The 15,849-nt window shown below is 45.9% G+C and overlaps 1 protein-coding gene across 2 annotated transcripts in view; it reads right to left on the reverse strand.

Annotated features, from left to right (window-relative positions):
* Nucleotides 1-4,009: 4,009 nt before the first annotated feature.
* The window catches only part of LOC120024546 (mitochondrial peptide methionine sulfoxide reductase-like), a 99,980-nt gene continuing 88,140 nt past the window's right edge, over nucleotides 4,010-15,849 (reverse strand). Inside the window, exon 6 of one of the 2 annotated variants that reach the window (XM_038968828.1) lies at nucleotides 4,010-4,506. In XM_038968828.1, the coding sequence (XP_038824756.1) occupies nucleotides 4,342-4,506 (165 nt within the window). In that variant the 3' untranslated portion in view covers nucleotides 4,010-4,341. Of the gene's footprint in view, nucleotides 4,507-9,406; nucleotides 9,530-15,849 lie in introns of those variants that run through there. The other variant, XM_038968829.1, reaches the window with a different exon arrangement.

Consider the following 15,849-nt stretch of genomic DNA (forward strand, 5'->3'; position numbering starts at 1 on the left):
TGAATATGCGCTGACACTGTGGGACAGAAGAGAGAGAGAGTAGTTAGTGTTTGTGTGGATGGACTGGCTGGCAGCGTTGGGCAGATAAGTAGACTACAGGACAGATGGAAAGATGAATAGATGTGTGTTGGAACTGGTGAGTGTGTGAAAAAGAGAAAGAGGGAGAGAGAGAGATGCCAGTTCAATAGGAAACTATTTCATATTCATAATGTAGACCTGTAGTAGGTGTAGAAACTACATTTTAAAAATCTATGTTAAAGCCCAATGTCTTCGATTATCGATTAGAACAGTGCTTCCCAACCTGTGGGGCTCAGTCCGGCTTTAAACTTACTCTTGAAAGTTGCAATAGTAGAATGCACAAGTTGAAATTTCTAAATTGGGTAGTGCATCATCAGTTACTCTTGTCATGTCAGTCATTGTAGACCTTAGAAAGCTATTTATAACTTGTCAGAAATGTCCAGATCAACTAGCCCATGTCAGCTAACGTTTTTAATCTAAGGATTTTGTTCCTGTAAAATATTCTCTCTGCCAACAAGAATAGTGAGAACAGTTTGTGCCCATAGAAATAGATGTGGCGTGCACGGAGGGGGTGTTCCCCAATGCTGGCAGGGGGCCTGGACTCTTTTAGGGCAATAGTCTACAGTAAAAAGCACCAGTCAGACATGTTGTGTGTGGTTTTCCCAACATGAGAGACAATACCGCATCATCTTTCAGCCATTACCCACAGTGCCTTGCTCCAGTCCCTACAGTGCCTTGCTCCAGTCCTCCTGCTCTGCTAATGTACATACAAGCTGCCCTGTTCCTGACATCCTCTAACCCCCCCCCCCCCCCCCCCCCTCTGTTATTGTGATGCCAACCTACACAGGGTCTGGCAAAAGTCTATCACCCTGAGTGCGTTTGCCTGTGCGCGCACACACACACACACACACACACACACACACACACACAAACCTCTGACAGATGAGTCAGGGAATGATCAGAACAAGGCTTAAGGCAAAGATCACAGAATGGAGGTCATCTAACACAGGCCAAACACCACACAAAGGAACCAGTCAAACACCCCACAAAGGAACCAGTCAAACACCCCACAAAGGAACCAGTCAAACACCCCACAAAGGAACCAGTCAAACACCCCACAAAGGAACCAGTCAAACACCCCACAAAGGAACCAGTCAAACACCCCACAAAGGAACCAGCCAAACACCCCACAAAGGAACCAGTCAAACACCCCACAAAGGAACCAGTCAAACACCTCACAAAGGAACCAGTCAAACACCACACAAAGGAACCAGCCAAACACCCCACAAAGGAACCAGTCAAACACCCCACAAAGGAACCAGTCAAACACCCCACAAAGGAACCAGTCAAACACCCCGCAAAGGAACCAGTCAAACACCACACAAAGGAACCAGTCAAACACCCCACAAAGGAACCAGTCAAACACCCCACAAAGGAACCAGTCAAACACCCCACAAAGGAACCAGTCAAACACCACACAAAGGAACCAGTCAAACACCCCACAAAGGAACCAGTCAAACACCCCACAAAGGAACCAGTCAAACACCCCACAAAGGAACCAGTCAAACACCCCACAAAGGAACCAGTCAAACATCCCACAAAGGAACCAGTCAAACACCCCACATAGGAACCAGTCAAACACCCCACAAAGGAACCAGTCAAACACCCCACAAAGGAACCAGTCAAACACCCCACAAAGGAACCAGTCAAACACCCCACAAAGGAACCAGTCAAACACCCCACAAAGGAACCAGTCAAACACCCCACAAAGGAACCAGTCAAACACCCCACAAACGAACCAGTCAAACACCCCACAAAGGAACCAACCAAACACCCCACAAAGGAACCAGTCAAACACCCCACAAAGGAACCAGCCAAACACCCCACAAAGGAACCAGTCAAACACCCCACAAAGGAACCAACCAAACACCCCACAAAGGAACCAGTCAAACACCCCACAAAGGAACCAGTCAAACACCCCACAAAGGAACCAGTCAAACACCCCGCAAAGGAACCAGTCAAACACCTCGCAAAGGAACCAGTCAAACACCCCACAAAGGAACCAGTCAAACACCCCGCAAAGGAACCAGTCAAACACCCCACAAAGGAACCAGTCAAACACCCGACAAAGGAACCAGTCAAACACCCGACAAATGAACCAGTCAAACACCCCGCAGAGGAACCAGTCAAACACCCCACAAAGGAACCAGTCAAACACCCCACAAAGGAACCAGTCAAAGACCCCACAAAGGAACCAGTCAAACACCCCACAAAGGAACCAGTCAAACACCGCACAAAGGAACCAGCCAAACACCCCACAAAGGAACCAGTCAAACACCCCACAAAGGAACCAGTCAAACACCCCACAAAGGAACCAGTCAAACACCCCACAAAGGAACCAGTCAAACACCCCACAAAGGAACCAGTCAAACACCACACAAAGGAACCAGTCAAACACCCCACAAAGGAACCAGTCAAACACCCCACAAAGGAACCAGTCAAACACCCCACAAAGGAACCAGTCAAACACCCCGCAAAGGAACCAGTCAAACACCCCGCAAAGGAACCAGTCAAACACCCCGCAAAGGAACCAGTCAAACACCCCACAAAGGAACCAGTCAAACACCCCACAAAGGAACCAGTCAAACACCCCACAAAGGAACCAGTCAAACACCCCACAAAGGAACCAGTCAAACACCCCACAAAGGAACCAGTCAAACACCACACAAAGGAACCAGTCAAACACCCCACAAAGGAACCAGTCAAACACCCCACAAAGGAACCAGTCAAACACCCCACAAAGGAACCAGTCAAACACCCCACAAAGGAACCAGTCAAACACCCCACAAAGGAACCAGTCAAACACCCCACAAAGGAACCAGTCAAACACCCCACAAAGGAACCAGTCAAACACCCCGCAAAGGAACCAGTCAAACACCCCGCAAAGGAACCAGTCAAACACCACACAAAGGAACCAGTCAAACACCCCACAAAGGAACCAGTCAAACACCCCACAAAGGAACCAGTCAAACACCCCGCAAAGGAACCAGTCAAACACCCCGCAAAGGAACCAGTCAAACACCCCGCAAAGGAACCAGTCAAACACCCCGCAAAGGAACCAGTCAAACACCCCGCAAAGGAACCAGTCAAACACCCCACAAAGGAACCAGTCAAACACCCCACAAAGGAACCAGTCAAACACCCCACAAAGGAACCAGTCAAACACCCCACAAAGGAACCAGTCAAACACCCCACAAAGGAACCAGTCAAACACCCCACAAATGAACCAGTCAAACACCCCACAAATGAACCAGTCAAACACCCCACAAAGGAACCAGTCAAACACCCCACAAAGGAACCAGTCAAACACCCCACAAAGGAACCAGTCAAACACCCCACAAAGGAACCAGTCAAACACCCCACAAAGGAACCAGTCAAACACCCCACAAAGGAACCAGTCAAACACCCCACAAAGGAACCAGTCAAACACCTCACAAAGGAACCAGTCAAACACCCCACAAAGGAACCAGTCAAACACCCCACAAAGGAACCAGTCAAACACCCCACAAAGGAACCAGTCAAACACCCCACAAAGGAACCAGTCAAACACCCCACAAAGGAACCAGTCAAACATCAACACGCATTTTAATAATTTAATCCACCAACACCCCATAGAGTTCAATCTGATGTACATACTGAGGTACATACTGGTACATACTGAGGTACATACTGGTACATACTGGGGGTACATACTGGTACATACTGAGGTACATGCTGGTACATACTGAGGTACATACTGGTACATACTGGGGGTACATACTGGTACATACTGAGGTACATACTGGTACATACTGGGGGTACATACTGGTACATACTGAGGTACATACTGGTACATACTGGGGGTACATACTGGTACATACTGGTACATACTGGTACATACTGAGGTACATACTGGTACATACTGGGGGTACATACTGGTACATACTGAGGTACATACTGGTACATACTGGGGGTACATACTGGTACATACTGAGGTACATGCTGGTACATACTGGGGGTACATACTGGTACATACTGGGGTACATACTCGGGGTGATTTGATTGAAACAAGACAATGTGCTTTCATTTAAGTTTGTAGTGATTGATTACCAAAGCATTTGAAATAAGACTTAGATATGAACTGTTTTTATATAAACCCTGAATATGCTTCATTACTGCATCGGAATTAAGGCAACTTCCATTTCAATTAATGGAAAATAGACTTGTCAAACAAAACTAGCCAATCGGATAGGTTGGTGGTCATTCCCTATTGGACAGAGGTGGTTATTTCTTGAGTCCTATTGGACAGGAGACTCCAGTGCCGCTCAGGCCACAGTATCCACGGGGGTTCTTGCTGAGGTACTGCTGGTGGTAGTCCTCAGCATAGTAGAACTCATGGGCCTCGGCTATCTCTGTGGTAATTTCTCCAAAGCCCCCCTCTATCAGGACCTGTAGAAACAACAACAACGACGATATGTCATTAGGAATGACCTTCATGAATGAATGGTTCAGGAATGATTACAAGGGAAATACTTACTTTATAAAAGCCACACAAATGAACCATTTTGAACCATTTCCTGCTGCCTCCTTCCATGTAAGTACTTTCAAAACATTTTTATGACTCCTTAAAGGAAAGTGTTTTTTTACAAAGAAAATATATATATTTTCTAATACTGTTGGCAGTTCTCGCTCTCTCTCATTTGTAAAGCAGTGGAGCAGAGACGGGCACAGAGATAGGTCATTAGTATTCCGGATTCCCCTACGGGTGAGACCCTGGCAGATGTCTGCTCACGTGCCCCAGATGTGCCCAGTGTGTGTATGGGGAGGGGGCAATGGGTTTATGAGTGTGTGTGTGCACTGTCACAGGGCCCCACGACCCAGCAAAGCCAATGCCAATGCCTGCAGCATTTTTATATGGTCCACACACACACACACACACATCATTCAGGCTAACCCCCAGTACAGGGCCGTCGAAGCAGGTACACATCACTGGGCCATCCTCCCCGCTTTTCCCCCTCTATGGAAAATCATGGATAGGACCAGCCTGAATATCATCTGAAATCCGCAAGCAAGGTTTGAATTGTACGCTAGTCTGGTATAATACACAGCATATAGAGAAATCCAGGTTGGAAGCAAATTCATCGTTCTGGGTTGTGAGAATATGATGATTTTTAGCTGAGAAATGAGTGGTTATGTTCCAGGGGGAATAGTGGGGATATTGTTGAGAGTAGCTTTACACTACATGGCGAAAAGTATGTGGACACCTGCTCGTCAAACATCTCATTCCAAAATAATTGCCATGTATATGGAGTTGGTCCCCCCTTTGCTGCTATAACAGCCTCCACTCTTCTGGGAAGGCTTTCCACTAGAATTAGGAACATTGCTGCATGGACTTGCTTTCATTCAGCCACAAGCGCATTAGTGAGGTCAGGCACTGATGTTGGGCCTTCCCCAAACTTTTGCCACAAAGTTGGAATCATTGTATGGTGTAGCGTTAAGATTTCCCTTCAATGGAACTAAGGGGCCTAGTCCGAACCATGAAAAACAGCCCCAGACCATTATTCCTCCTCGGGCATGGAAACCCAATTGATGAAGCCCCCGACAAAGAGTTCTTATTCTGACGTTGCTTCCAGAGGCAATTTGGAACTCGGTAGTGAGTTTTGCAACCGAGGACAGGCGATTTTTATGCGTTACGCGTTACAGCACTCGGCGGTCCAATTCTGTGAGCTTGTGTGGCCTACCACTTCGCGGGCTGAGTGTTTCCACTTCACAATAACAGCCCTTAAAGTTGACCGGGGCAGCTCTAACAGGGCAGAAATCTGACAAACTGACTTGGAAAGGTGGCATCCTATGACGGTGCTACGTTGAAAGTCACTGAGCTCTTCAGTCTAACACATTCTACTGCCAATGTTTCTATGCCAATGTTTGGAGATCGCATGGCTGTGTGCTCGATTTTATACACCTACAGGTGTGGCTGAAATAGCTTAATCCACTAATCTGAAGGGGTGTCCACATACTTCTGGCCATGTAGTGTACCTTAATGCAATACCACTTGGGAGATTCAAAAAATTAGGCAACAATGGACCTTTCTTTCCTATTTCTCTCCTTCTATCTTTATGTCCTCTATTACTTCACCGTCTCTTCCTCTACCTCGCCAACCTCCCCCCTCTCACTTATGTTCTGTGTGTGTGTGTGTGTGTGTGTGTGTGTGTGTGTGTGTGTGTGTGTGTGTGTGTGTGTGTGTGTGTGTGTGTGTGTGTGTGTGTGTGTGTGTGTGTGTGTGTGTGTGTGTGTGGGGCAAAAGAAAGGCTGTGTGAAGTAACCTGCCAACTACCTCATTTCTCTGACCATCTGCCTGGAGGTAGCCACGCACCTGTTAGGAGCAGCTGCCATTGCAGAGGGGACAGGAGAGAGAGAGAGAGAGAGAGAGAGAGAGAGGTAACACAGAATCAACTCTTCTCTCTCAAGGGCCTTTTTTTAATTGCATACTCCCCACGTCATCTCTACTCACCTCCTTCTCCCATTGGATGAGAAAGCCAGAGGTTCCCTTTTGAGAAGGAGGTGATGAGAGAGGAGTATGCAATTGACAAAGAGGCCATACTCTCCTTCCACGCCAGCCTAAGCCCCAGCTCTAGTCCTAACTATACCATCAGCCCCAGCTCTAGTCCTAACTATACCCTCAGCCCTAACTTTAGTTCTAACTATACTTTCAGCCCTAACTCTAGTCCTAACTATACCCTCAGCCCTAGCTCTAGTCCTAACTATACCATCAGCCCTAGCTCTAGTCCTAACTATACTTTCAGCCCTAACTCTAGTCCTAACTATACCCTCAGCCCTAGCTCTAGTCCTAACTATACCATCAGCCCTAGCTCTAGTCCTAACTATACTTTCAGCCCTAACTCTAGTCCTAACTATACCCTCAGCCCTAGCTCTAGTCCTAACTATACCATCAGCCCTAGCTCTAGTCCTAACTATACCCTCAGCCCTAGCTCTAGTCCTAACTATACCATCAGCCCTAGCTCTAGTCCTAACTATACCCTCAGCCCTAGCTCTAGTCCTAACTATACCATCAGCCCTAGCTCTAGTCCTAACTATACTTTCAGCCCTAACTCTAGTCCTAACTATACTTTCAGCCCTAACTCTAGTCCTAACTATACTTTCAGCCCTAGCTCTAGTCCTAACTATACCCTCAGCCCTAGCTCTAGTCCTAACTATACTTTCAGCCCTAGCTCTAGTCCTAACTATACTTTCAGCCCCATATCTAGTCCTAACTACACCCACCCCTATAACCCCAGCTCCACCCCTATAACCCCAGTTCCACCATTATAACCCCAGCTCCACCCATATAACCCCAGTTACACCATTATAACCCCAGCTCCACCCATATAACCCCAGCTCCACCCCTATAACCCCAGCTCCACCCCTATAACCCCAGTTACACCATTATAACCCCAGCTCCACCCATATGACCCCACCCCTATAGCCCAGCTCCACCCCTATAACCCAGCTTCCATATCGGCCATGGAAGGATCTCCACAGACATTTAAGCCTCTCTCTAACTCTTTCAGCCTCCTCATCCCCCATTTACCACTCAGTCCTCTCTCCCTAATCACTGCCCCCTTTCCATTCTCTCCTCTGTCAGACACATTCTTCCCCTACTCCTTTCTACCTCGTTCTCCCGTTCTCTCTCCCTCTGAATATCTCTGCGTGGACACCCAGCAGGTAGCTATCGCCATCCGCAGCTCACCACCGGGTGCATGCCAACCCCCCTCTGGCACCTGGCCAAACTGGCACCGCCAGATAGAATTGGAGACAGGCATGTTTCCGTGGCGGTACCGAGCCTGGACGGCACGCCATCGTTCTGAGCTCACCCATTATGGCAGCCTAGTCGCTAGGGAGACCAGAGCTACAGTGGGCAGCGTTAACACTTATTGTCACAGCGAGGTGGGAGGAAGGTCTGTGTGCAAGTGTGAGTGTAGCTAAGATAATGCAGTGGCAGGTGGCATTTCTTTCTCCCACTCAGCTCTGGAAAATGGATCAGAGCAAGAGCTTGAGACAAAAGGCTTTTGTGGAACAAAACAAGGTAAGCAGGCCTGGTGTCCAACAGGCTGAGACATTGGCAGGACATTAAATCCCAATCACCATTTTTAGTCCATTTCTGGGCAACAAAGGATTTGTGAAGAGTGAAATATCCCATTTAGCGTTAAGAGCCTATAATACGCCAAAGGAAACTCCAGCAGCACACGTCTAAAGCACCCTGTGTATTTAAGGACCCCATAAAACATACACAGCCTTGGATGCAGGTAGGAGAAACAAAGGATGTGGGGGTGTAACTTAGATTTCAAGATTAATGTTCTGAATGTATAGAACTACAGCTGCCACTAATTAGAATGTCCATATGTTGTATTCCTTTGTTACAGTTTGTTAGCATCTTCAGGGAAAGACATTTACACAATGGCGGAAATTCAGACCCGAGTTACGCTCGTGTAAATCCTAGACAAAGTTGCCACGAGGGATGGGGAAACATCCCCCTCAATATTCAGAACAGGTCGATTCGCCGACCCCAATATAGCCTATGAACACATAATAAGCAATGGCAACAAAAAAACATTTGCAGGAAATTAGCTTTAACGGTCGACTTTAGGCACAAAAAAACTCCTATTTTTCAATTTTATAACAGAAATGGGGTGTGTTTTTGATGGTTCATTGACGTCTTTCTGGTCATGCACGCCGCGACCGAATAGCTAGTTCGTTAGCTAAGCTAGCCACTTGTAGCTAGCCAGTAACTCCTCCAGTATGTGTTGACGTCATTTCACAGGATTAGTTTTTTTACGGAAGCTGCAGAGATCATTAAGAAATGGCACTTCTGTAGCCAAATATAGTATTTGTCAAATAATCCACCACCTTAATGAGCGAGGAAACCATGAATAAGGTCGAGCGAACCTGCCGGTTCCAAGTGGAAAAAACATCTACTTTCTTTTTTCAGATAAAAATAACAGCATTCTCCATGCACTGTAATTTATACATTGATATGATAAGAGCTTTTGATAAGACCTAGGTACATGAGTAATCTGTTTGTGTAAGGAGATTGTAAATATAGGCTGAATTATAATTGTTCTAGATACCAGTCATATGGAAGGGACCTGAAAAGCATATCTATCAGGAATCAAGGTAAGACCCAGATGCAGACTGTCGAAGTAACAATGTTTATTGTAGCAACAGGGGCAGGCAAAGACAGGTCAAGGCAGGCAGGGGTCGATAATCCAGGGTAAGGCAAAGGTACAGGACGGCAGGCAGAATCAGGGACACGCAGAGTTCAGTAATCCAGAGGTGGAGCAAAGGTACAGGACGGCAGGCAGGCTCAGGGACAGAGGTCAGGCGGGCAGGTACAGGGTCAGGACAGGCCAAGGTCAAAAACCAGGAGGACGAGAAATGAGATGCTGGGAAACGATAGGAGCTGACAGGAAAAACACTGGCAACAAACAGACAGAGAACACCGGTATAAATACACAGGGGATAATTGGGAAGATGTGCGACACCTGGAGAGGGGTGGAGAAAAGCACAAGGACAGGTGAAACAAATCAGGGTGTGACAATATCAACATGACAGGTATGTATGCCCATTTCCTACAGTGAAGTATGAAATGCTGTGCCATTATGCTCCACATTATTAAATGTGGAGACGCAAGCCAAATTGGATGACAAGGCAAAAAGTCACACCAAATGTAACCTTTGTGCTCTAGAATGTTTTAATCATATGTCCCAACTTTTTCTGTTCCCTTCAATTTATAGGCTATAGCCTATGTTAAATATTATTAGCCACTATCGGTAGTGACCGTAAGTAGCCTAATAACCACGTATATTTAACTGCCAATTTAGTCTTCTTTCCCTTCCCTACATTCTTATCATTCCATTACATCATTTGATTTAGCCTACCTTTATATACTATTTAATGAAGGCCAAATAGAAATTGTAGTAAAAATAAAAATGTAGGCTTATTAAATCATTATGGAGCTCAAACCGTTACTTTGAACTTGACGCATGGCGCAAGACTTGGCACTTGTCATCACACAGTTCCATCATGATCAGTGCGGAAAATTTGGGTATATTTAGGTAAAACTTCACTCCCTAGTGGCGCAGCGGTCTAAGGCACTGCATCTCAGTGCAAGAGGCGTCAGTACAGTCCCTGGTTCATGTCCAGGCTGTATCACATCTGGCCGTGATTGGGAGTCCCATAGGGCGGCGCACAATTGGCCCTGCGTCGTCTGGGTTTGGCCGGGGTAGGCCGTCTTTGTAAATAAGAATTTGTTCTTAACTGACTATTACACTAACAAGTATTGCGTTCTGTAATTGCAAAGGTGTAACAATGAATGCTTGTTACCGTGCTTGTTATAAATGGGATGGTTTCCACTAAATTCACCAACTTAGTGTTTCGTTTCTTCTCAGCTTTATTCGATTCAGTAACAACTGTTACAAAGGCTGTGGGTGTCTTGGGTGTCTGAGAGATTCTGCTCAATAGGCTCTAATTACTTAACCATAAATATCCACTGTTGAAAATATATCTTCACTCAACATAATTGCTAGCACTTACCACCAAAATAAAGTGAACCATCTGGGTTAACTTGGATATGTGGAAAAATAAACTATTTCAAAGCATAGTAATGTTTGCCTAAGTACAATGTAATTACTAGGCATTATACAGGATTTTACTAGTTAAAATTAAGTTTATCTTGAGGGGTACTTACTTGTAATTCATGTGTACTTATACATTACACTACCCATCCTGTCAACCTGGCCCTCATTTAACAGCTTCTGGAAGTTTCACTTCACTTCTGTACCTTATTTTGAAATGAAGTGAATTTTGAGTTTTTACACCACTCCAGCCGACGGTTGGCATTGCACACTTGGCTTGCGTGCGGCTGCTCGGCCATGGAAACTCATTTCATGAAGCTGCCGACAAACAGTTGTTGTGCTGACATTGAGTTCAGAGGCAGTTTGGAACTCGGTAGTGAGTGTTGCAACCGAGGACAGGCGATTGTTATGCGCTACAGCACTTGGTGATCCCGTTCTGTGAGCTTGTGTGGCCCACCACTTTGCGACTGAGCGTTTCCACTTCACAATAACAGCACTAACAGTTGACCGGGGCAGCTCTAGTAGGGCAGAAATTTGACAAACTGACTTGTTGGAAAGGTGGCATCCTATCACGGTACCACGTTGAAAGTCCCTGAGCTCTTCAGTAAGGCCATTCTACTGCCAATGTTTGTCTATAGAGATTGCGTGACTGTGTGCTCGATTTTATACACCTGTCAGCAACGGGTGTTGCTGAAATAGCCAAATCCACTAATTTGAAGGGGTGTCCACATACTTTTGCATATGTGTACATGTCAGTCTGGCAGCAGATGGCTCATAGTTCATCTGAGAGACAAAGGAAACCATGCAGAAGAAGAATGACATGTTTATCTCTCATTTCTGTGTCTAAGCAGTGAGTGATGGTAGGTCTAGGAGACAACGCTTTAGCAGTGGATGGAAGCTAATGGGACTTGACATTAATCCACTCTCCAATTCAGTCTGGCCAGTACCCCGGTACTGCAGGTCCCTTTTCTTTTGCTTGTTTGCTTCAATGGAAGAGACGGAAAATTCAGTTTTATGCGTCTGAACTCTTTTCTTTGTCTTTATGTTGGCTGAGTACACACTAGCCTTAAACAGCTGACACACATACATCTCATCAGCTGAGAGTGACATGCTGTGAACAAAGGTCACACCTCTCCTCTAAACCCCATCCATAATTTACCCCTCCTTCCAATCATTCGCTCACTCCTTCATTAGCTGGGGGCTCCTGGTCAGGGGTTATCCTACCCCCAGGGGGACTAACAAGCACCCCCGGCCCCACCTGGGACCACCATGAGGGGGTAGACGGGGACAGGGGCTCCCCTTGGAGATCCAGGGGGCTTGGGTCTCCTCAACGGCTCTCTCTGTCTACTGAACACAGAGCCGAGGAAGGCAGACAGTAAAGCTGGATATTAACTCCTCATATGAACACACACAAGTTCCTTGATCACATCCCAAACCATGGAGCTACTCCATACTGAAGCATTAACTCCTACTGTATCTATCCACTCTATGGACTATGAACGATCTACTGTATCTGTCCACTCTATGGACTATGAACGATCTACTGTATCTGTCCACTCTGTGGACTATGAACGATCTACTGTATCTGTCCACTCTATGGACTATGAACGATCTACTGTATCTGTCCACTCTATGGACTATGAACGATCTACTGTATCTGTCCACTCTGTGGACTATGAACGATCTACTGTATCTGTCCACTCTATGGACTATGAACGATCTACTGTATCTGTCCACTCTATGGACTATGAACGATCTACTGTATCTGTCCACTCTATGGACTATGAACGATCTACTGTATCTGTCCACTCTATGGACTATGAACGATCTACTGTATCTGTCTACTCTATGGACTATGAATGATCTACTGTATCTGTCCACTCTATGGACTATGAACGATCTACTGTATCTGTCCACTCTATGGACTATGAACGATCTACTGTATCTGTCCACTCTATGGACTATGAACGATCTACTGTATCTGTCCACTCTATGGACTATGAACGATCTACTGTATCTGTCCACTCTATGGACTATGAACGATCTACTGTATCTGTCCACTCTATGGACTATGAACGATCTACTGTATCTGTCCACTCTATGGACTATGAACGATCTACTGTATCTGTCCACTCTATGGACTATGAACGATCTACTGTATCTCTGTGGGTGTGAAAGCCACACACATAGGGGAGAGTGGGGTAAGTTGAGCCATTTTATACATTCAGTATCACTCCATCAAGGGAAATATAGTATACTTTCTAACAAAGATATCTACATATATTTCAGGATGTTGTGTATCCCTGGAAATAATCAGAATTCATGTAAACATTACAGTTTTGAAAACATCTTTAAAAAGTTGTCTCTTGGAACAATAGGTATGGGATAAGTTGAGCGGCAGGACAGGGTAAGTTAAGCCCCCTACACATTTCTGTACTGAATGAAACAATACCACTACATTTCTTAAACACAATCACAATAGATGTTTTGTCTTTTAATCATTTTAATACAGGCTTAACACCTAACAAACACTTTTTTTATTTTTTTTTTTTATTTTTTTTTTTTATCCCATTTTCTCCCCAATTTTCGTGGTATCCAATCGCTAGTAATTACTATCTTGTCTCATCGCTACAACTCCCGTACGGGCTCGGGAGAGACGAAGGTCGAAAGCCATGCGTCCTCCGAAGCACAACCCAACCAAGCCGCACTGCTTCTTAACACATCGCGCCTCCAACCCGGAAGCCAGCCGCACCAATGTGTCGGAGGAAACACCGTGTACCTGGCCCCCTTGGTTAGCGCGCACTGCGCCCGGCCCGCCACAGGAGTCGCTGGAGCGCGATGAGACAAGGATATCCCTACCGGCCAAACCCTCCCTAACCCGGACGACGCTATGCCAATTGTGCGTCGCCCCACGGACCTCCCGGTCGCGGCCGGCTGCGACAGAGCCTGGGCGCGAACCCAGAGACTCTGGTGGCGCAGTTAGCACTGCGATGCAGTGCCCTAGACCACTGCGCCACCCGGGAGGCCTAACAAACACTTTTAACATAGGCCAAGCTCTGTTGTTTCCTCATATCCCAGTGAAAATGCCTTGCATTACAGCTGGGAAGAAAACACTTCAAATCAACTTGCCGTTGGCTCAACTCACCCCATGGCCAACGGCTCAACTTACCCCAAGGCAAATATTTTGACTATATTAGCCAACACACTTATAAGGATGCACTTTCATGCTAGGTTTAGGACCTAATATTGACACTTATAGAGACCCCAACTGATGTATAGAACAATCTTAAAATGATGTACTTTGGTTTAGATACAAGCATCATGTCATACATTTGACTTGATTCAAATCAGTTTTTTGGACCTAACTTGCTTCCCACTTTTTCCATGTGGTTTCTTCCTTTACAGACTCCATGAAATTATCTCTTCCTAAATATTTGGTCAAATTATACATTTTGCGTATGATTCCTCGAAACAAGTGTGGATTACATTAATTCTTTGGCTTAATTTACCCCACACTCCCCTACAGCTTAACCTACATCCTGGGTCAGAGGAATTGCTAGTGGCAGAATCTCCAAAATGGCGTCCCTGTCCTCCTCTCCTCTGACTCAGACGGTGTCTGCTGTGTTTGTTCCAGCGGCCCTGAGCTGTGTTATGTTACTAAATGGCGAAATGCATAATTCAGACTAATTCATTTGCATGTCAGACAGAGTGCTCATTTGGAATGCAAACACCTGCACGCCTTGGTTAACGGAAGAAACGTGAAAGGTAGCGATAAGCAGCCTAACATGACCTTCTATTGCAGACATTTCAGGAAGGCAGGAAAATGAAGAAAAAAGAGAGGGAGAAAATGTTAGTAAAAATACAACCCGACGCAGCATGTTAAAGAGCTAGAGCAGGATTAGAAAGAGGGAGAAGACAGGAGAGACACAATAAACACACACACACGCCTTTGTGCACAGAAATGGACGCTCAGAGAAGAGACGGGAAAAACATTTTAGAAATAAGGAGGGAGGGCGAGCAAAAGAGGAGAAATTATTGAAAGATGAAATTCATTTTTAGGAATAACTCATGCTAACACAAAGGGATCAGCCCTCGAGCACGAGATCCACCCATAGGAATCAGGAGTTATCACACAGGCAAGGCAGGGATAAAACAAGGACACTGTAGTCAGTTAGTAAGTCCCTCTACCCCAGCCCCTAATTCTACACACTGATACAGCTAAATATATATTTTTTTATAGCATTGCATCCAAGACACAGTTTGCTACAACAAAGGGATGTCTAGGCCTAAAATAAAGGTGTGATCCGCAGGTGCACAATACAGGAACACACACACTACCTCGGAAACACACACACACTGCTACCTCAGGAACACACACACTACTACCTCAGGAACACACACACTACTACCTCAGGAACACACACACTACTACCTCAGGAACACACACACTACTACCTCAGGAACACACACACTACTACCTCAGGAACATACACACTACTACCTCGGGAACACACACTACTACCTCGGGAACACACACTACTACCTCAGGAACACACACACTACTACCTCAGGAACACACACACTACTACCTCAGGAACATACACACTACTACCTCGGGAACACACACTACTACCTCAAGAACACACACACTACAACTTCAGGAACACACACACTACCTTGGGAACACACACACACTACTACCTCAGGAACACACACACTACTACCTCAGGAACATACACACTACTACCTCGGGAACACACACTACTACCTCGGGAACACACACACTACAACTTCAGGAACACACACACTACCTTGAGAACACACACACACTACTACCTCGGGAACACACACACTACCTCAAGAACACACACACTACTACCTCAGGAACACACACTACTACCTCGGGAACACACACACACTACTACCTCGGGAACACACACTACTACCTCAAGAACATACACACTACTACCTCAAGAACACACACACTACTACCTCAAGAACACACACACTACCTCAGGAACAGACACACACTACTACCTCAGGAACACACACACTACTACCTTGGGAACACACACACACTACTACCTCAGGAACACACACACTACTACCTCGGGAACACACACACTACCTCAAGAACACACACACTACCTCAAGAACACAC

The sequence above is a fragment of the Salvelinus namaycush genome, chromosome 29, assembly GCF_016432855.1.
Source record: "Salvelinus namaycush isolate Seneca chromosome 29, SaNama_1.0, whole genome shotgun sequence".
NCBI classification, from domain to species: domain Eukaryota; kingdom Metazoa; phylum Chordata; class Actinopteri; order Salmoniformes; family Salmonidae; genus Salvelinus; species Salvelinus namaycush.